At 52.3% G+C, this 17,548-nt stretch overlaps 1 protein-coding gene across 2 annotated transcripts in view; it reads right to left on the bottom strand.

Moving 5' to 3' along the window:
* SLCO2A1 (solute carrier organic anion transporter family member 2A1) overlaps window positions 1-17,548 on the bottom strand; it is a 93,910-nt gene that overhangs the window by 10,408 nt on the left and 65,954 nt on the right. Inside the window, 10 exon segments of one of the 2 annotated variants that reach the window (NM_001038021.1) lie at window positions 1,000-1,018; window positions 1,020-1,032; window positions 1,035-1,163; window positions 3,663-3,828; window positions 5,444-5,633; window positions 7,369-7,533; window positions 8,045-8,120; window positions 10,277-10,413; window positions 12,248-12,346; window positions 13,369-13,596. In NM_001038021.1, coding sequence (NP_001033110.1) covers window positions 1,000-1,018; window positions 1,020-1,032; window positions 1,035-1,163; window positions 3,663-3,828; window positions 5,444-5,633; window positions 7,369-7,533; window positions 8,045-8,120; window positions 10,277-10,413; window positions 12,248-12,346; window positions 13,369-13,596 — 1,222 coding nt within the window. 2 annotated transcript variants of the gene reach the window in all.

Raw genomic sequence — 17,548 nt, 5'->3', positions numbered from 1 at the left:
AGAGTAGAGCCTGGCAGACTGGAGGGGTCACGTGGCTCAGCCAGCAGGCTCCACCTCCTCTCCAGGCTCCGCCTCCCCTCCAGGCTCCGCCCTCCTCATACAGGATGGAGAGGCGGGGACACCCACCAAGTGAGGCTGCAGCGTGGGACTCCGCACAGGCTGGCACCAAAGCCCTGGCATTGGTGCACTAGTATTATCTCCCTGTACCACCTCAAGAACATCTCGTGTCCGAGGACTCAGCGGACCAGGAGAGGCAGGAGAACTATGTCCATGGGGTCACAGAGCTGGACACGACTGAGTGAATAAGCACACACATACATGAGGAGATTGAGACTTGGTGAACTTGGCAACACCAAACGACATTTAGCCAGTTTATGGTAGAGATAGGCCTTTGACCCTGGACCGAGTCTTCCAAATCCTGTTTTTCCATCTGTTGCCAGACTGATAAGGACAGGAGGGAGGGAGGCAGGGGGTAAGTTATGCCAACTTGGTTGAAACCGTATTTTCTCCTCCCTTGGTGGGTGTCCTTGCCTCTCCATCCTGTATGAGGAGGGCGAAGCCTGGAGAGGAGGCGAAGCCTGGGGAAGAGGTGGAGCCTGGAGGGGAGGCGGAGCCTGCCGGCTGAGCCACGTGACCCCTCCAGTCTGCCAGGCTCCACGCTGACTCCACACCCGTAGATTCACCTGTCTTTAACTCTCAAAAGAACAGAGAGGAGGGAGGAGAATTCAGCTGGAGGCATAAAATCAGAGAAGGAAAACGAGGAAAGTTCCAGAGACAGAATAAGGACTGTGGAAAGGATGACAATGAGAAAAGCCCCCGTGTCCTAGGAGCCAGGTCAGAAGGGAGGACAGGCGGCAGGCCAAGGCAGGTGTCCTGTTACAGTGACACCAAGCTGCCCCTGAGGTGTTGACATGAATGACCCTCCATTCACCTCACCCTCTGGAAGGGCGCAGCTGGCCGTTAAGTGAGGGGAGCGTTGGGAAGGAGAGGCGCACTCACCGCAGCACCATCATGTAGAGGGGGTTGTGCGAGACGCAGGCTATGAGCGCCACGAAGGAGATGAGGAAGGTGGTCGGGAGCAGGAAGTGGGCGCAGGAGACGGGACACGGGCCTGTCTTCGCTGAAGCAGATCCCCCGCTGACGCAGCTGCAGTTCAAGTAGATCTTGGAAGGAGACGGAGGGGAACAGGGGAAACCTGCCGTTATTATTTCGACTCCACACACTTTAAATGCCTGCTCCAACGGTCACCCCTCTGCCCTCCCTGGGAACCTGGTAATGCTAGATGCAGAGGCTGGAGAGGAGACGAGGTGGGGATTTCAGGCACCCTGGGGATCTCGCTTCTGATCACTGGGCAACAGTGTTTGTTTCACCAAAACCAGTCATCCAGTGTGCGCTGGACTCCTCCTGCAGTTACACCGCGAGGGGATCTGCAGGAATCCACTGCCAGGTACGGTCCACCAGTTGCGGACCTGGGTTTGGGAGGGTCTTCCTCTGGGCCAGGCCACCTGCTGCCCAGCAGTAGTGGTTTTCTGGGTTTTTGTTTTTGCTGTTTGTGTGTTTATTGCAGGGACACTAAAGGAAGAAAACATAGAAGGAGATACCACTGGAAATGGGCTTCTCAGGTAGCTCAGCTGGTAAAGAATCTGCCTGCAGTTTGGGAGACCTGGGTTCAATCCCTAGGTTGGGAAGATCCCCTGGAGGAGGTCATGACAACTCACTCAGTATTCTTGCCTGGAGAATCCCCATGGACAGAGAAGCCTGGCAGGCTACAGCTCATGAAGTCGCACAGAGCCAGACACAACTGAGTGACTAACCCCAGGGCAGCACAGCACCAGTGGAAACACAGTGAAATCCACTGAACTTTCTGCCTGAGATAAATTCCTCCTGCCTCTAAAGGTCTCTGTCTCAAGTCTATAAATCCATACAGCTCAACATTGTTGTACAACTCACCTTAGTGGACCCTCTGTGTCAGGTGGCTTCATCTTCCCTCTCACATCATCTGATGGACCAGCCTATGGTCCAACTCCTTTAAGTGTCAAAGCCATTAGAGGGCAGAGACTGGAACTAATAATTGGTATGCTTCCTTCTACCAAAGATTGGAACTATGGACCTTCTTTACTTGGGCTGCTGGGACGCTCATAATTAAGTTGTATACAATGTTGCTGCTACCTTCCTCAGTCTGGATTTTTTACACATACTTTCCCTTATAATTTGCTATATTTTTTTCTTGATATTATGCTAATGGATCTTGGTCTTGATGTGCTTGTGCTGTTATTGGAAACTTGTCAAGATTATTTCTGGAGGTAGACAAGTCAGAGGTTAAGTAAATAAAGATAAGAAAACCACAGAAGCCACCACAGGCTCCTCCAACAAGAAGGCAACTGAGAAAGCATCTTGCCCAAGCTCTTGGTCCTTGCAACTCCTGAGAACCATGCTCCTCTGCCAGCAGAGGTTGCCATGGAAGCAGCCTTGCCTGTCCTCTCAGGGAAGATGGCTAGCCTTGCCCATGCCCTCCACACAGGTTTAAAGGAACAGGCTGCATCCTCTCCTTAGGGAGCTGCATAGACTTCCTAGTGTTCTTGGGATAAAGAACATCCAAGTCTGAAGCCAGAGCCCTGCCTGCTCCCAGGCCTAGCTGGGTATGACCCTCCTCCACACTCTGTGCCCGCCCTAGCCTTCTCACTCTTCCCATTTGCCAGATCATTCACGCCCTTGGGTCTTGCTCTTGCATTTGCTTCACTCCCAGGTCTTCATAGCGTTTTCTTCCTCTGGTGGTTCAGTTCTAATGTCACCTCCTCTGGGAGGTCCCCAGATATTCTCTGTCTCATTAAGTCTCTTCGTGGCATGGGTTACCTTCTAAAAACACTCCCTTCATGAAGGCAGGGACATGGGCTGATGGGTTCCCCACTGAATCCTCAGCTCCCATGTATGTGTCTGGTGTTCACTAGGTGTTTGTTGAATAACCGCACAGACAACTAGAGTTGGTTTGCTGCTCTGATCTGGGGAGGCAGGGAGCACTCTGAGGGCTGGCCAGGACCTTGCCAAGTGAGCATCTTGAATGTGATCTGTGTGAGTGGGAGGCTGTGGCTGGGAGACACCTGATCTTGCACAGATGTGCCCTGCGCTGAGGCAGCACCCTGGGTTCTAGTCCCAGATCTGCCCCTGAATAGCTTCAGCCTTCAAGCCAGTTGTGTGGCCATAGCTGAGAGTGCTCAGAAGGGTTGAACCAAAGGGCCTCTGTCACCACTTCCGGCTCTAACCTTCCAGGTCCACATCACAGAGGCCCTCTGCCCTCGATCTATGTGGGCCTGTCCATATGGCTTTGCAACACAACCAGGTTGCAGGACGCTGGTGTGCCCAATAAGGACCCATCAGGGTGAGACTGGCAGGCTTCAGCAGAAGGAGTGCTCTGGCTTGTTTCTGCTTTGAGCATTGTTAGGCTTCAGGAATGTGAATTCACTGGACATTGGCCAGTCTTTAATTGACTTTGGGCTGTAAGCATCTGATCATGACCCTAGGGAACGGGAGGTGGAGAAAATGTGGGGGTGGCCCAGAGGCCAGGATGCTGGGAATGAGTGGTGTGGAGCCCTGCCTCTCCCAAATGGAGGAGCAGGCTGTCAGACACACACTCAGCAGAGACCAGGGGCCCCTCCGGCCCTTACCGGTTTCTTGAGAGCTATAGAGCTGAAGTTGACTTCACTGCAGCCAGCGTGGCAAGGGGAGAGGTATTCCACCCCATTGTCTCCACAGACAGGGTGGAAGACAGAATCTGGGCACGAGCAGTCCTGGCGGCAGGCGGGAGGCTGTGGACGTATAGAACTTGATGTGCTGCCAGCAAAACAGGAAATGGGAATCAAACAAAGCAAGACCAAAGGAAAACCTCGCCACTCCAGCCCAGCGTGACTTCCCTGCCTGGTTAGCGTGCTTGCGCCTCTCTGTTTGTCTTGGGCCAGGGCCACCCAGAGATCTGAATCATGTCTACTGGAGCCAAGGGTCAACTTGGCCGGTGTTCATGGCACCTCTGCTTCTTCTGCTAGTAGGAGCCCAAACCTACCAACTAGTCATTGGGAATGTTTGGTTGGCAAATCCCCCACTGCAGAAGGGGTCGAGATGAACAACCTGCCAGGACTCTGATGAGAGAGAAGGCAGATGCTATGGGAAAGTCACAGGTGCTATTTCCCTTCCTTTCTCTTTCATCTGGGCTTGGGCTGAGGCCCCTTGAGGTCATCTAGGGTCTCAGTGGCTCCTGTCTCTGGGTCTATGTAGCCATCGCCCAGGTTACTGCATCCCCCTGAGCTTTAACCCAGGGGTTTCACTGGCTGATCGCACCAATCTCTCCGCCCTCTGTGTCCAATATTCATGATCTCCTCTGGGAAGGGTGGGGGTTAGGGGCTGATAAACCACAGTTCAGAACTTTGCTAAAATAATTATTCTAGTACTGGTTAACAGTAATGGGGCATCTCTCATGCTCCAGGCACTGTGCCTTAGGGCTTTTCATGCACTGACATCACAGTAAATGTTCTAATGATGCTCCCTTTGTGGATGAGAAACCTGAAGTAAATTTCCCCAACTAGGAAAGAGCAGTGCCAGACCTAGGACCTGGTCTGATGACAAAGCCCTGTGCTAAACACCCAGTGAAAGCATTCTTGACCTCTGTCAACCACAGCCAGAAGACCAGTGCAGACTGGGAGTGGGCCAGAGTCGGGGGAGGGGCAGTTCCATCCTGAATAACATGCCCCTCCTTCATACCCTCTGGAGACAGGAGAGGTCCTTGCACAGAGAAAGATAAAGCACCAAAACTGAAAAGTATGCTATCTTCCAGCATTGCAACCTCACTGGGCAAAATCTAAAAGAAGAGGTGTAGAAAGGTGGCTCTGAGGAAAAAAGCAAAAAAGCACATCCCCTCCTTGGCTTCAAAGCCCTTCCTGAACATGAAGCCAAACTTAGAACTTAAAACCATGTCGCTTTATGCAAGCTGACAGGTATCCTTTACCTGCCCTCTTCCTCACCTGCCCTAATTTTTTAAGTCTGCCATCACTTTCATTGTTCTTCTCCAAACCTTTTCAAGTGTCCGTCTCTCATCTTTCCTCAGCAGCTCAATAAGACTCTGTAATTCTAGCTGGTAGAGAGCAGATGCTAAACATAGCTATTTCCTGGTTCCTGAGGCTCACAGCACTACAGATTCATCTTGAAACTGAACAAATTAGTTTCTGGTGCTCCTTAAAACACAGAACCCTAATCCTGATTGCTAGTGGCCCACTAGCACCCTCTGATTTCTTCTCATAATTGAGCACACGAAGACCTGGCTTTCTCAGTTGCCACATACGAGATCAGATCAACAACGGAAAAGGAGAGAGGACAGCTGAAGCAGAAGGAAGATGTGGCAGCCACCTCCAGGTTCTGGACTCAGCAAACAGTGTTTCCTCACCCTCGCTCCCCTTACCTTGGGGGGTAGACCTCCGACACGAGCGGGGTGGAGCAGCCCATGAAGAACAGAGGGGCACAGAGCACCATGGAGACGATGATGATGGTGGCGGCTACACGGGGAATGGTTTGCAGAGAGAAAACACAGCGCTTCATGAGGATCCCTCCAAGCAGCATCCCTAAGGCCGCAGCAGGGAGGTTCACAGCACCTACAGACAGAGAGAAGCTGGTCTGGGTGCAAGGCCTTGGAGTGCTATGTGGACCACCGAGAAGTGGGCATGGCTTCCTGAAGGGACATTTGATATGTTTAATTGCAACAGTAATAGATGACATTAGTTGAGCATTTACTGTTTGCCAGGCATACTGACAGAGTTATCTTGACATGGAGGATTGCCCTGCCTGTGCAAACAATAAAGAAAGAAGTGGGACCCTTACAACCAGAGAGATGTGGGTTGAATGTGCATTTATTAGAAAGTCAAGTGTTAGTTCCTCAGTCGTGTCCAACTCTTTGTGACCCCATGGACTGTAGCCTACTAGGCTCCTCTGTCCATGGGATTCTCCAGGCAAGAATACTGGAGTGGGTAGCCATTCCCTTCTCCAGTGGATCTTCCTTACCCAGGGATAGAAGCCGGGTCTCCTGCATTGCAGGCATATTCTTTATAGTCTGAATCACCAGGGAAGCCCAAATAACTCTGTGCGTGCATGCTGCTGCTGCTGCTGCTAAGTCGCTTCAGTCGTGTCCGACTCTGTGTGACCCCATAGACGGCAGCCCACCAGGCTCCCCGTCCCTGGGATTCTCCAGGCAAGAACACTGGAGTGGGTTGCCATTTCCTTCTCCAATGCATGAAAGTGAAAAGTGAAAGTGAAGCTGCTTAGTCGTGCTGACTCTTAGTGACCCCATGGACTTCAGCCTACCAGGCTCCTCCGTCCATGGCATTTTCCAGGCAAGAGTACTGGAGTGGGTTGCCATTGCCTTCTCCTCTGTGCGTACATAGCTGCATCCAATTCTTTGTGATCCCGTGGACTGTAGGCAGGCTCCTCTGTCCACAGTATTCTCCAGGCAATAATACTGGAGTGGGTTGCCATGCCCTCCTCCAGGGGGTCTTCTGGACCCAGGAATTGAACCCAAGTCTCCTGCACCTCCTGCATTGCAGGCAGATTCTTTACCCACTGAGCCACCTGGGAAGCCTTATTAAGCCTTTCATTACCTGGCCCTTTATTGCACTGTAACCACATGGGGTTAGCAAGGCACTGGTGGCGCTTCCTGTTTGATGTGCTGGTCAGAGGCCAAAGGCTAGAAGGGTGAAGTCACAGCCAAAAGCTACACAGGAGGTCAGGGGTCATGCCCTGAAGTTCACCAGTGAATTGGCCCCTGTCATTCCCTAGGGTACTTGGTGGGACTGCATCAGTATTTTGAAACCTCAGCTGCCAAAAACACAGGTGCTGGATGCTGGCACTCCCTGCCAAAGACTCTGCTTTAACTGCTCGAGGGTGGGGTCTGGACATCTGTGTTTCTTAAAGCTCTCCTGGGGAGCCTAAAGTATAAGGGCTTGAGAATCACTGGGCCCCCCAGTCCTTATCCAGGTGAATGTCTTCAAGCCCTTGGAGAAGAAAAACACCCAGCAGCATCTTGCCTAGCCCCCAGCTCAATCCGTACTCTTTCCTCTCCTGTCCCTGATGATGTCAGGGCCTTTGGGAGACGGTCAGGCTTTCAGCCCCTCTGACAGGGAGGAAGCAGCCCCCAACCTCCACCCACTCCTGCCCGGAATGATAGGGGCCCAAGATATCGGCCAAGAACATTCTGGATTGCCAACCAGGAAAAATGTCCTTAAAATCCTTTCTCCTAGGCAAGAACCCTCTGGCTCCTGCCCTTGTCTGGTCTGGCGGTGCACCTCCCTGGATGAACAGGCGGAAGGCCCGGCTGCGGCAGCCCTCGGGACTCACCGATGAGGAAGTTGGCATAGGCTGCGGAGGCGCCGTACTGCTTCTCCAGGAACTTGTTGAGGAAGGTAGAGAGGCCGGCAATGACGGAGGAAAAGGTGCACTGGGCCAGGACCACCAGCATGAAGAGTGGGTTCATCAGGAGCCTCAGGAAGATGCGGGGGAACCCTGTGGACAGACTGCTGTCAGGGCTGCGCCTCCAGGCAGTGGTCCCCGGGGTCCACAAGCCTGACTGCTGCCCTTCCTGCTCCCCCGCCCCCCAGCAGCTCCCCTCTCTTCCTCTGGACAGAAACCCAGGCCCCAAGCTGCTCAGAGGCCAGCTGGGGGCACACAGCCACTCAGGATCCACTCAACATGCTCATGGGCTAAATAAAATGAGGAGGGGCCTGGAAGAAAGCAGGTAGCAGGTGATTACACAGGACAGCCGCATCCATGTGAAAGGAAGAGAGAGGAGAACGCGGGCCAGACTGTGAGGGTGGGGCTGCCTCTGCCTGATTCTGGGTCTCCTGATCTCTGCAAAGCAGCAGTCAGCAGGGCTGCTGGCAGAACCTCTCATGAAGGGATGGGCCAGCGTTGCTTTTACTGCCCCTCACCACACCCAACCCCACATGGGCCAGGGGACCCTAGACCACCCCCACCCCAAGCCAGCCCACCCAGGACTGCCGGGTCACTCAGTTACTTTTAATGAAATCCACCAGGGATCTTGACTTGGCCTCTTCCATCTTCCTTGCTTCATCCATCATGGGATGAGTCCTCTGAAGGCAGCAAAGGGAGTGAGTATTAACGGCTTTCTTGAATGTTAACAGGTTCCTTACAGTCATCTTCCCCAGGCCCTTGATCCTTCTGGTCTCAGTGGCTCACGGCAGGGTGGTGCTCAGCCACCCTGGAAGTGTGTGGAAGGGTGTCCAAAGCAGTCACCACATGCATGTCAGTGAGCCTGGTGCTTTGGCCACTGGCCAGAATGCATCCACGCTAGGGCCTCCCAGATATGATTTCATACCTGCGCATATTATTTTATATCTAAGTGTTGGCTGATGCCAAGAGGCATCTGAGTGAACATCAGCCTTTGTCTGTCTGTCACGGCTATACTTCTTCCTTGTCCTCAGGTTCCAGGAGCTATGGGCCACACTCTGGTCTATAATGACCTCGTTCCCAGCTCTCTCTTTCAGTCTCCTCTGTGGAGTCCCTTCTTTCTTCTGGGCCCAAAGTTGGATCCTGTCCAGGGCTCTGACCTGGCTCTTTCTGTGCACTTTCCGGCACTTTCTGTGCAACCCCCCTCAGTGAACTCACCTTCCACTTCTGAACTTGTCAGCTGCAGCCCGAGGCCCAGCTCTGAACCACTAAACAGATGCAAGGCCCCCGAGCTCAGACACTGTTAGGAGCCCCCAGCAGACTCGTCACCAGGCGCAGGCGCTCCCATTTATTTCATGCTTCCTCCACGGTGGGCCCTGTGCCCAGCATTCTGCATACATTGTCCCGTTCCTCACAGCCTCCTCCTGAGACAGGTGCTCTTATCTCCAGTACTTTAATATTTACTTTTATTTACTTATTTGGCTGTGCCAGGTCTTAATTGCAGCATGTTGAATCTTAGTTCCCAGACCAGGAATCATTGAGAGCACAGATTCTTAGCCATGGGACCACCAAGGACGTCTCCATCTCCAGTTCTTTAAAGTAGAGGAAACTTTAAGAAAACTTGCCTAGATCTCTCAGCTAGTTTAGAAGTAGCAGAGCTGGATTCAGACTCAGGTTTGTCCGACTCCAGCATCACGGTGGTGTGCGGCCACACTTTGAAATTCTTCTTCAAAACAAGTTGAGGCCGTCTATCCCTGGCCCTCCCCACTGGCCGGGCCTAGATTTCACCCAGTCTCACACACCTTATTGCAGAACGTCCAGCTCAGCCTCTGGCTCTAAGCCTTGGCACAAACTTTAGCCGCTCACGGCTAAGTCCGAGGACATCTATACTGCCCTGTCTCAGGCACCCGGGAGCCATGGCCCTGGTCCTCAGCTGTATCATCTCTCCACTGGCCTCATCACATCTCCAGCCTTCATTCCTTCCCGACTCCCCAACCACAACCTCATGTAGTTGTCACCCAAGTGGGCGCCAGTCACTTAGAACTTCATGAGATCAGAACAAGTTTTAGATCCTTCAGGCTAACGTTAAGGCCCCCACTCAGACTTCTCCCCACTGTTTTCCTATCTCATCCTTCCCTCATTTCTTTCCCCAATAGATATGACTGGAAGATGCATGCAGGTCAGTCTGCTCAAAATATGCTCCACTCTCAGCCCAATCGCACACTCTTCAGCACTAGCAATGTCTTTTTTTACTCAGTCCTTTAGGATTAGACATGACCAGCCCTACTACATGCAAAAGTCAACTGCTCCAGGTCACATATTCAGTTTTTATTGACTCTTAATCCTTTATCTCACTCTAGATAACTCAGAACTTTCCCCAGACTATATTCTCCTGAGCCCTCCTAATCCCTGAGCTGCTACCATGGTGAGGGAACACTGATGAGATCACACCTTTCGGAAATTCACAAGCACACTCACCTTTCAAAGCCTCTGAGAAGTCCTGCATCAAGAAACTTGATTAGATTTCACCCAGAATTAACTTGCTGAAACGTCTCAGCTTTATTATCTACCCCTCCATACCTCCTGGTGGCTCAGATGGTAAAGAATCTACCTGCAATGTGGGAGACCCAGGTTCGATCCCTTAGTCAGGAAGATCCCCTGGAGAAGGAAATGGCAAACCACTCCAGCATTCTTGCCTGGAAAATTCCAAGGACAGAGGAGCCTGGCAGGCTGTAGTCCATGGGGTTGCAAAGAGTCGGACAGGACTAAATGACTGACACAGTACCTCCTTTTAGGAAACTCTTATAATAGGTGGAGCTGTGGGTTCTCAGAAGCTTACCTCTATTCCTGTGGGTATTGCTCGAGGAAAGAAAAAGAAGGGAAAAGAGGTGACAACCAAGCAGGCCGAGGAAATGAGCAGGCCCAACCACCAGGCTCCTATCCATCGGGGGTCTCCAGGGCTCAAGTTAACAGAAGCTGAAGAGAAAGCACAGGACACAAGTATTTGTTGGATGAATGCATGATCTCACTTTACTCATCAAGGGAACTAGCACCTTGGTCAAGACAACATCCTCTCTCTCTTCCCAGAGAACAGAGGCCTGTGGGAGGATCAGTGAGGTTAACCTTGCCCTGCAAGCACCATTTCATTGGCCAGTTTCAAACCCATGTCTATTCATGGTTTCCAAACCTGCACTCTTAATAACTGAGTGCTCTGCCTCCCACTTTCGTTAACCCCTAAAAAAAGGAAGCCTCGCAATCCTTAGAAACTCAAAAACCCACCATGAACAGAGTAGGGTCTTGGGTAAGCAGATGCTTTCTCCTGTGCAGCCTCCCATCCATGTCCAAGGGTCTGCTGTTGTGTTTCTCTTTGTAAGTAAAGAAGCTACACGGGCATGCAGGGAGGGAAAAGAGGGAGAACACTGTGCTGGGCACTGTCCCTGGTGGACTGGGAGCTCAGGTGCCAGTCTCTTTGGGTAATGAAGAGCTAGGACCCAGCTCAGGAAGTGCCAGTGAAGGGCAAGCATGGCTTGACCCTGAGCAGACAGCTCCTCCAGCTTTGCCCTTTGATTTAAGTACAGGTGGATGACACTGAGCAGATGACATTGTGGTCTGACAGTCCCAAGGTCAGCAGTCTGTGGTGTCTGGCAGCATGATTGCCCACATTCTTTGAGAGACAGGCAGGCTCTGATCTGAGTGCTGGGCACTGGGGTGGGGATGTTATTTCTGAGGGTCTGGCAGACCTGCCTTCCAGCCACATCAGGCCTGCGGGAATTTACCTACCACCCACACACTCCCCATGCATTCCCCGTCTTGACTTTGTCCAGGTGATTTCCTCCACCTCGGAAGGCCTCTGCCACCAGCCACCACCAACTGTGGAATTTCCACTCACATGGGATGCTGACATGCATCACTTCCCTGGGAGGCCCTCCCTCATCACCTCACGCAGAAGCGCTTTGCTGGCCTTGGAACTGCCAAAGCACTTTGCCTGTCCCTCTGTTACTGTGCTGGCCCTCTCTGCCTTGCAGGAGGCTAGGGGGTGTCGGGCAGGCTTACAACAGCCACATGCCCTTGTAGGATTCATCCTGGGGTCGGCTCCCTGAATGGTTAACTCAGTATATGAGCTCTTGTCTGTGGATTGTATTTTCTCATCCTGAGATAGAAAGGCTTAATCCATGTCACATTGTTAATAGCTCACAGCAATTTTATTTCACTATCATTAGCCCCATTTTACAGATGAGGAACTGAGGCATAGGAAGATGAAGGTTTGTGCCCAAGATCAGTAGAGGTGGTAGAATTCAGCTAGTAGAGGTGGAACCGGGATTAGACACAGGGTCCCTGCTATCTGTGTCCACATGGTTAAACTGTTACACTCTTCTGGGTGGGAGTCATAATCCATGTGTATATTTCACATACTGCTTCTTCCTTTCCCTTAAAGAAGTCTCAAAAAATTTTAAACAATCAAAACCATCTTAGAATCAAAGAATTATAGAGTTATTTTTAACACCACGACCTCAAAAGGCAGCTGTGATGGCAACAGCTGAGGCCCTGCCCAGGTCTCAAGGTTTTCCACTGCAGAAAGTATGTTTTCTTAGGGAAGAAAGTGTGTTTTCTTCAGTGGCAACCCCTGCTCCGTCATTCAGCCTGGCCCTGGAGAGAGGAGGTACATGCTATCTGCTCTCCACCATCTGAGGCTGGCTGATGACTGCAGGTGGGAGGGAGGGAATGGGAGGCGAGGGAGCCATAAGCATTTAAAGTTCAGCTTCATCCTTGCCCTGACTGGCTGGGGGCTGTGGTCCTGGCACACACTCACCTGTGTCCACCCTGCCATAGTCTACAAAGATCTGCAGCATGACCGAGCCCAGCAGGTACCCGAAAGCTGGTCCAAACACGGCGATGGCAAACAGGATGGCTGGAGAGGGGAAAGAGAAAGGATGCTGAGGGGGCTCAGAGGACTGAGCGGGGCACCGGCTCTTTCCCTCACTGAGGGGTTCCCGGGACATTCCCCAGTCTGTCCTCTGGCCCTGACAAGTCCACACCTGTAGCATTTCCCACAGACAATGCCAGAGCCACTCGAGACCCTGGAATGTGCAGAACCCAAGCTGCTTCTCCTCTGGCTAGATTCCAGAGCGATCTGCTTGCTGGGATAGAAGCGGCCTCCCGGGCATTTACAGATGAAGACCCAGGCGTGGGCTGGGGGCAAGGCTCCTTGCAGGTATGATGTGTCAGCCATGGTGGGAGCTTGTGGGCGACAGAGCCTCTGGATGCAGCCTGTCTGGTCTGGGCCCTGAGGATGCTTAGTGTGGCTTGTTCTAAGGGAAGAATTTGGTCATCAGCTATCTATTTTGGACTTCCCTGGTGGCTCAGACGGTAAAGCGTCTGTCTGCAATGTAGGAGACCTGGGTTCGATCCCTGGGTTGGGAAGATCCCCTGGAGAAGGAAATGGCAGCCCGCTCCAGTACTCTTGCCTGAAAAATCCCATGGATGGAGGAGCCTGGTGGGCTACAGTCCATGGGGTCGCAGAGTCGGACACGACTGAGCGATGTCACTTTCACTTTATCTATTTTGCATGTTTTTCTATGAGGCCAACTTGTCCTGTGGATGGCTCAGAAGACACGTGTGCTGGCCGGTGCCTGGTCTGGAAAGCAGTGGTACTGCTCTTGACCAGTACCTTGACCAGATACTTGACCACGTACTGCTGGTCAAGGAGCTGCCCTGTTCCTGGCCTGGGACCAAGGGGTCATGCAGATCTTCTCGGGGACTCCCACGGCCCCAGCGCACAGAGACCATGGGCCCCGTCCTGTTGGTGAAAAGCTGGGGCCTGGGCTGGGACTCAAACAAGGTGCATCAGGTCCCCAGACCTCTGTATGCCTTGGCTGTGCCATGTGAGGACCCCCCCCCCCCAACCCCAAGCCCTCTTCAAGCCTGACTCACAGATGTACAGGGGCGAGTTGTTGGGCTCCGAGAAGTCATCCACGTAGGAGATCCCAAATGGCTGGATGGGCACCGTGCCGATGCCTGCCAGTAGCTGGGCGATCACCATCAGGCCCCACATGCTGCTGGTCTCCTTCCGAGAGTCTTGGGGGCTGCTGTGGCACTTGCTGGGGGGCAGGCCCTGCCAGGCTTTCTGACAGAGCTCGGTCTGGAGGTGGCTGCTGTTCCCTGCAATGAGAGAGCACACACCCGTCACCGCCACCCTGGTGTCCTGCTGCAGCCTCTAAACCCGGCCTTTCTCCCAGGCCTTCTTGGAGTGGCTCTAGAAACAACAGTGAGAGGAGGGGAGAGGCGGGCTCCCTGCTCTAAGGGGACCTAGCCCTCATTGGGTGGGAGAGGCATCTTCCTCTTCTGGGGGACCATTCTTTCCCCTCTCTGGGTACTGGCAGGAGGGTGGTGTTAGTAACACGAATCTTCTGCCCTGGAGGCAAGGCCATCCAGCGGGGAAATGGGGAGCCAAGATCAACATCCAGGCTTGTGGGCCTTCGGTGCCCCTGTGGGCAGCCTCAGGCTCAGGCCCCCAAGGTGTGTTTTCTCTTTAGCAGGACAGAAGTCATTCTATCCCCCAGAAGACAGTGTCACCTCCAGCCTGGAAGGTTCCCAGGGGTCATGACTCCCAGAATTCTCCCTCTTGGATAAGCTACACATTGGGTCACAGTAGGGAGCCCTATTGCCAAAGGCCTTGAACGTGCTATCCAGTCTGGCCAAGGATCAAGAATTTGGGATGCTAAAGGGACTTTGACACCCACTGGTTCAAACCTCCTGTTCCAGATAGGGGATGAGGCTGCACCTACTGTGAGGGCCCCACAGGCCCCAGTGTGGCCTGCGGCCACCAGTGCCCATGGCTTTGGGGACCTGGCCAGGCTGGCCTGCTGTTCCCATGCTGCTGTTTCCAATTTGGCCCACACTAAACAGACAGCACTGCCAGCTCTCCAAGGCCTTGAGGGCTCCTTTCCATGAGATGCCTTCTTTCCCAGCCTTGAAGAGGCCAATGGAAACCACTAACATCCCTGATCCTGCTCCATGGGGTTCAGTTTCACTCTCATTTCTGCTCCTTTCAGAGAGGACAGAGCTCTGAGCTGGGTGGACCTCAGAGTCCCGTGGAGAGGAAACTTGAGGGCTGTGGACAAGATCTGTCCATCCTCCTCGACTCTGCCCGGTGCTGTTGAGCTCAGGGCTGCTCTGGGCAGTGGGGCTGGGGAGGGGTCTGCCCTCCTCATCTCGTCTCCCCTCCTCTTCACCAGACACACATGCTTCATCCAGCCAGGCCTCCCCATCTCCCTTCCTCTTCACTGGAGTTTGTGTTGAACACGTGTGAAAACTGCTGGCTTGGGGGTCCCCTCATCAATCAGCGAGGCCTGCTCAGTAAAAGCGAAGGGGGCCAAGAAGTCGTCTGGTCAAGGTCATCCAGGCCTAACAGTAGCTGCGTGCAAGGAAGCTCTGTGCACCCAGGCCAGCGCCCAGCCCCTTTGGTTAGTGTCCCTCCATCCACCCATTATCCCGCCTTTCAGTGCAGGGTATGGGGTTCGGGTAGAGTGGTCCAACCACGAGGGTAAGTGGGAGACAGACTCTTAGAGGGATGTAGTTTTGCTAACATGGGAAGGAAGCTATAACATCTTGTAGATTCAAGAAATACCTAGTAGTTTGGAGAAGAATATGATCCCTAATTTATAAAAAGTATGTGATCTGATTGAATATGCACAGAAAAAACTGGAAGACCATGGCTGTCCCAGGGTGACGAGATTGTGGCATCTTTGCATGTGTGTGTGTTTGCCTCGGTGTACTTTCTAATTTTTCTATAAGGAACACATGATGCTTTTGGAATAAAGCAACAGTAAAAACTTTTCAATTAAAAATATTTTGCATAAAAAATATATAGCCAAAATTTAACAATTGTTCCCACTTCTTATTTCTTGGTTCCAGAGCTGTTGCCCTGGGCCTGCAGAGGTATGCGTCACACCATGGCCAAGTTTCTCTGACACCCATCTTCCCCGAGGCCTCTCCTTGGTGGAGCGCTGGGCTTCTCTCTGACTTACATGCTCTACTGTAGAGACCCAAATTCCAGCACCAGAGTTTTTAAACTTTCATTTACTGAACAAGCAGAGACTGCCAAGGCTGTGACGTACTTTGTGTCCTGCTTAGAGGTTACTGGCCCATCCAAGTGGCTGCTTTGGGGCAGAGCTGGCATCTGAACCCATGTGTGCCTGATTCAAAGTCCTTAATGAAATCAAGTCTGAAATGGCAGCTCTGAAAAGATCCAACACAGGTTTTGCAGGGAGGGGGAAGGCAGGTCTGGGGTGATTCCTCTGCTCCTCCCTAGTTACATGCAAACACATGAGCCCTCTGATCTCTGTAGGTGGCTGGGAACCTCCTCCCAGAGAGAGGTATCCTGGGAAGGGCTGGCTGCTGGGAGTTCTGCTGAAATCCGAGACAAAGAGACAAAAGAAGCAGAGTATAAGGAGTGAAGAAATTGGTTTTGGTGAAATTAGCCAAACACAGAAAGACAAATACTGTATGATCTCACTATACATGGAATCAAAACTAGTCAAATACATAGAAGCAGAGAGGAGAATGGTGGTTGCCAGGGACCAGGGGAAGGGGAAAGGGGAGGCGATGGTGAAGAAGAAGAAGTTTCAGTTCTGTCAGAGAAGTTCTAGAGATCTGCTAGGTGGCATGGTGCCTATAGATAACAATACCACGTTGCAGACTCAACATTTCCTTACAGGGTAGATCTTAAGTGTTCTTAACACACACACACAATAATAATTATGATTATTAAAGGAAACTTGGGGACATGATGGATATGCTTTGACGGTGATGACAATTTCATGGGTGTATACTTAAACTCATTAAGTTTTATATATTGATATGTACAGCATTTTACGTGTCAATCACATCTCAATAAAGGCATTTTTTTAAAGAAAGAAAAATTGATTTTAGCCCTAGGTAGCTGTGTGATCATAAGCAAGTTTCTGACCCTCTCTGAGCTTCAATTTCCCTTTAGGCAGAGACCATAATGTGACTAGATAGGGACAGCTCCTGTGGGTCACTAAAGGGCTAGAAGGCAATAGTTCCAGAAGGGAGCAGACATGAAAAGTCAGACCTGCTGGTCAATCGGCATGGCTGACGGCTGTGGTGGCCCCCTTGTAAGAAGGCTGGTATGACCCAGCGGTGCTACAAGGCCTGACTCTCACTTTAGTCTGGAAGCACAAAACTGTGAAATGCTCCTGCTGAGAAGGAGGAAAGCCCTTCACTGCACTCAGGAACCCTGTCACCAACACTGCCCCATGTCCAGCACTCAGAACCAGAGGTGCGGTGCTGGCAGACTCATGCCCACCCCCAGGAGGAGACCCAGCTGGCCATGGGCAGGCAAGACCCATAGATGTTGGAATGGCAGGATTGGGGGCCTGGGACCTAGGTCCTAGTCCTGAATCTGACTCCCTACATCTGTGACCTTGACTTTGAAAGACCTCAGAGGATTCCAGGGAAGGGGCCACGCACTGCAGAGGGTGGGTGGTTGCTGGTGAGCTCACAGCTCACTCTGGGTCCTCAATGTGGCAGCCACTGGGACACCCCAGCTGATGAGCATTTACACATGGTGGGCTGTGCTAGTCTTCAAAAAAAGACCCCACTACCCTTCTCAAGACCATTTGGACAGGTTCAGGAATGAGGCCAGAGCAGGCCGCCTGACCTGGGCCGCCTGCTAACCCAGCTGGCCAGGTGCAGCTCCGTGGCCACTCAGCCAGCACACACGCCCTGCTCACCGCCCTCTGCCAATTTTGAGCTGACGCATGCCTAAAGGACTGATAAATGAAAAAAGCTGCCGCCAAGTTCTCAAATGGGCATTTGTTCTCAGAAGATTCAAACGAATTTCAAGTAGATTTTGTATGAGGAAATGAGCAAAGTTTGGAGTTCCCTAAAACCATGCGCTGTTGTCACTTGCAAATATGCTTGGCTAAGCTGCCTGTCCCTGTCTAGGTGTGACAAAAGCTCCCTCTCGGTGTTGTCTCATCAGCTATGGGGTGGCAGGACCAGGCTTCCCTTTTGCGCTAGGTGGCAAATGACCACCTAGGGAAGCACGGCCCCTACCCCCAGTGCAGCCACTGAGGGACCACGCCCA

The sequence above is a fragment of the Ovis aries genome, chromosome 1, assembly GCF_016772045.2.
Source record: "Ovis aries strain OAR_USU_Benz2616 breed Rambouillet chromosome 1, ARS-UI_Ramb_v3.0, whole genome shotgun sequence".
Taxonomy (NCBI): domain Eukaryota; kingdom Metazoa; phylum Chordata; class Mammalia; order Artiodactyla; family Bovidae; genus Ovis; species Ovis aries.
Note: the sequence above shows the minus strand (reverse complement) of the source record. Positions and strands in the feature narration are given on the sequence as shown.